Source organism: Apium graveolens, chromosome 1 (genome assembly GCF_009905375.1).
Source record: "Apium graveolens cultivar Ventura chromosome 1, ASM990537v1, whole genome shotgun sequence".
Lineage (NCBI taxonomy): Eukaryota > Viridiplantae > Streptophyta > Magnoliopsida > Apiales > Apiaceae > Apium > Apium graveolens.
Window position 1 is genome coordinate 165,879,346 of NC_133647.1, and position 4,525 is coordinate 165,883,870.

A 4,525-nucleotide genomic window follows, 5' to 3' on the forward strand; every position below is an offset into this window, starting at 1 on the left:
ACTGTTTTGAGTCTGACATACTAAACACAACATGACAAAGACTATTTTTAACCAGTTTCCCGATCGACTATTTCATTCTTGTATTCCCTTAGTTGTATAAAAACAAATTTCAAATATACCTAATCATGTTTCAATGTAAGATGTTGTATCTGCCATATCTGCCTACAAGACACATAATGCATCAATTTCTGAACAGATTCTATGTACTAGATATACTACTAAATTCTTTATATCGTTGTGGTAATTTCACGTACTTCAATTTTTTTAACAGAGAAGGCATCCATTTAAAATACGCCGGAACTCATAAAGTCCCTAAAAAGTATATTTTCTAAAAAAATATTTAGAATAAGGAAAATCTGAAAACTAAATCCAATTAAAAATTAAATCTCAGCGTAAAATAAATAAAGATAACAGGCAACATGTGTATTAGTTCTTGCAGAAATAGTTGATTTTTCAAGAAGCCAAATCACTTAATTAACAAGCTGAAGAAGTGATCCGTCGACTTTTGGCCTAGAAATTTATAAACTTACGCCACTGTCCTCGAGATAATGGTTTAACACTACTGGAAATATGGGATCAGACAACGGTTCTGAACCGATGTTAAAAAAAACTGAACCGATGTCTTCGCGTGTGATGTTAAATGTCATCAGCCTTTGACATCGGTTCATAGCCGATGTCTATTACAGTGCTATACATCGGTTTTAAGAAAAATTCTGATGTCTTTGCAACAAATTTCTACTTATATTACAGTATTTCTAGGTGAATATGAGTATATTATGGGGTAATTATCCATTAAAACATGAAACCTACAAGCTCTAAAAAATATTTTTTTTAAATCTTTCGAACAAACCGATGTGAAAGTCTAGATCAGACATCGGTTATGTTGTCTGACCGATGTGAAATGGTCCATCAGACATCGGGTACTTTTATCAACCGATGTAAAATACTGAGTTAGACATCGGTTTCATTCATTTTGTGATGTTAAATCCTTTTGTTTAACATCAGTGTTTTTTTCTAACCGATGTTTAATCTTTAATATTGTAAAATTTAAGACATCAGCTATTGAAAATTCGATGTTATTTGGTTTAAAATACATTGATTTTTTTACAGAACCGATGTCAAATGACTATATTTGACATTGGTTTTTGTAGTTCTTTTTCTTTTAATATTGTTTCACCTGATGTCTTTTGTTCATTTTTACATCGATTTTAAATTACCATTCTGATGTTAATGTACTGTAAATTGCATATGCCATCCTGGTACTATTAATAGCCCAGGGAACCAATTACATTTTCAACCAGAAAAATACCAACAATATGCAATACATCCAACCAAATTTGTAAAAACATAAAGGTATACATTGATACCAAATTTACTAACATTCAATCCAACAAGAGCTCAATTCGGACATTACTTTCCAAGTCTAAAATAAACATCCCAACTAAAAACAATAAAACCCAAATTCTAAGTTATTACATCCAACATTCTAAACATATTTGACTAGTTAATATGTACCACCAGATAGTATCCGGAGGTAGTATCTGGAGGTAGACAGCATCTGGAGGAAGATTCCTATAATACCAGATCCAACAGTAAAGTAAGAAGTGATACAGTAGGAAATTCCACTGGGAATGCACTTACATTGGCATCAGCTGAAGAACTTGGAGGCTCCCTAATAGGGACGGATGAAGTTTGTTTATATGAAGAAGATCCACTCGGACATAAAATAGTTGACTATGAAGGCTTTGATTCCCCTCGAGATGCCATGCCGTAGTGAGGTGGGAGTAGAGGAATCCTATCTATTGCCTTGCCTCTCTGTGCACTGATGGATAAATGCAAATATAATAAGTAATGAAACCAAAAAAAGATAATCTAAAATTATTACTAATTATGAATAAGTCCAAGTAATACTTCAATATATTAAGCTCTAGTGTTGCTTTATATTGGGAAGGTATTTCCATTAAGGCTGCAAGAGCGAACTCTGCCTCTTTCCTGGATCGGTTCAGATTCTTTGACATAATTCCTGTAAAATTGACAAACTATAGAAAATAGAAATCAATCAGTAACGGAAACATAAATGCAAGCACTTAAAAAGTAGCTAGGAGAGTCCTGTTACTTGCCTAAAAGTTGTCAAAGGCTCGAGCAGGTATATTGTCATCAAATTCTCGCATCATGTCCCAGGATCCATCCCCAACACCAACTAATATGATCGATAAGGGGTATTCAGTGTAAAAGTAAATGTAAGAACATTTGTAGGTGTTTTGGTATCAAAATCATCATCAAGAAAAAGTTAGACTGCCAAAATCACCTGGCTTTCACAATTGCCTCTACAGTTTTTCTATCCTGATGGCTTAGCAGACCACGTTCAGTATCGATACTTTTTGTCACCTATCATCAAAGGTACATTGTTAAATATACATTAAAACCATTTGTCATATATGTATTCAGAAAGCAATCATAGACATGTTTGTTTCAATAAATTACAATTCTCGGACTATAATTTTATAATACCTGCCCTTCGGCGATTATTTACGAAACATGATGCTGGTCACGACTTTGTTCAACAATAGTAATTTCCATTTCAATAACGGAAGCAAAAGAAGTTGGACATGTTCACATAAACCGACACCATGTTATAAGATACTAGCGCCAACCAAAAAGAAAATGAATATTAATTTAGTCAAGTCCAAACCTGTAAGTCTGAGTTGTGGGACTAGCTCTCTATATCGTGTCAACACTTCCTCGAATCCATCATAATATTTCTCATCTGGATAGAAACTGAACACTTCTTGGTCATGCGTTGAAGCTGTAAATGAAAAAATCAGTTAAAGTCCTTGGTTCAGTCAACTTATTTCAACCAACCATTGGTTGAACGCTGCATTGACGACAAACATCATCATAAGTCATACTTTTAGCACTAACAGTGAAATAAGAAATAAAGAAATACCATCTCCGAATCCAAAACAAGGAATTAAATTATCTTCACCAAAAGCTGATAATAAAATATAGACTTATATAATAAGGTGTACAGAAAAAAAAGTGCAATGATAACAGTGTGAAAATAACCTTCCGGAGAGGAGACAAAGTTCGTGTAGTACATTAGGACTGTCCGTGGAAGATTATCCCATCCCCATATACAGTATTCAACAAAGGATCGGCTGAGTATCACCCAAGCTGAACCTGGATCAGGAATAGACCAACGGACATGTGCATTAAAAAACAGTTGACAAGGTACTAAAACATATAAACAATCAAGGCTTTGCAGACAGAAGAGCATCAAAATCGTACTACAATAAATTGGAACAGCATGATACTGATCAGAAAGGAAACCTTTCTAGCAGTCAAATTTAATAAGAGACAGAAGAATTATACAGGAGATATTTGATTGACTGAAATAAGCTGAGTTGTACCAATTAATCACATCAAAACTAAAAGTACAATGTTATCTATTGCAAAGATTTAGATGTAATTGGTCAAAGTGACTAAAGACACAAACGCTTTTATAGCTTTTATAGAGGCTACGGACATGTGAAGAAATATGGCCTACTTAACCAACAGAAAGACAAATTATATAGTTTCCTGCATAGAGTCTTAAACTTCACCATCCTAACAGAGACAAAACAAATATTCCAAACCACCAACGAACCAGTAAACTTGTCCCTAATACTTCACATCAGTCTTAAAAGTAATTACAGTATTCACAGATAATTTGTGAATTATGTGTTAACTTACCGGTAAATAACTTAAAAGTAGTAGGGAGGGATCTGCGCTGGGAAGTCCAAGTAAGGTCAGATTTCTTAGACATATAAACACCGGGATCAACAATTATTGGCTTTGGGATTCAAGTCCCATTCAAGTCTTTGGGATTGTCAAGAAATTTGATGTCAATAGACAATGGTTTGAATGAAAAAGACTTGTTTGTACAGGTTCTTACAATGGATTTTTGCCCAAACCGTTATCTTATATTTTGTCAAAAAGGTTGATGTCATGACACAATGGTTTCCTAAAAAAGGCTTGTTTGTACACTTTCGTACAATGGTTTAATTTTAAAACTGTTGTCTTAAATTTTATAAAATCATTCTTCCAAATTTTAAACCCCTATATCGAATTAAATTAATAAAAAATGAAATATTCAACTGGATCGACATTAAATGGCTCGTTTCACTTTTCTTTACTCATACGGTGTCTCTATGTAATATTGTAAACTTAACAAGTCCCGAATCTTTCATATGTATAGTTATCGACTATATTTCGAAAGTAATGACGGGATCTACGTACGTATATGATTACGATACAACATATTATAACTAAAAAATATAAGTTATTTATTTCGTATAACCTTAGTGATATTTAAACATGTGTTTGATAATGTGAGTTTTTACATGCCAATCACTTCTCTTGTAGCACATTTTGAAAGCGTACGGTAACGATTCAAGTCCCATTCAAGTCTTTGGGATTGTCAAAAAATTTGATGTCAATAGACAATGGTTTTAACGAAAAAGGCTTGTTTGTACAGGTTCTTACA

The 4,525-nt window shown here is 33.4% G+C and overlaps 1 protein-coding gene across 2 annotated transcripts; it reads right to left on the reverse strand.

Moving 5' to 3' along the window:
* Nucleotides 1-1,410: 1,410 nt before the first annotated feature.
* On the reverse strand, nt 1,411-3,827 carry LOC141721725 (beta-glucuronosyltransferase GlcAT14A-like). Of its 2 annotated transcripts, none has more exons than XM_074524799.1 (7): nt 3,733-3,827; nt 3,067-3,180; nt 2,693-2,806; nt 2,309-2,388; nt 2,121-2,200; nt 1,912-2,039; nt 1,411-1,822 (listed from the first exon to the last, which is right to left on the reverse strand). In XM_074524799.1, exons 1-4 carry the CDS (start codon nt 3,803-3,805, stop codon nt 2,366-2,368), a joined length of 324 nt encoding a protein of 107 aa, XP_074380900.1. In that variant the 5' UTR covers nt 3,806-3,827; the 3' UTR covers nt 1,411-1,822; nt 1,912-2,039; nt 2,121-2,200; nt 2,309-2,365. The 2 variants fall into 2 exon arrangements, with proteins under 2 accessions (XP_074380900.1, XP_074380892.1); XM_074524791.1 differs by having other exon boundaries at nt 2,121-2,226.
* Nucleotides 3,828-4,525: the final 698 nt, after the last annotated feature.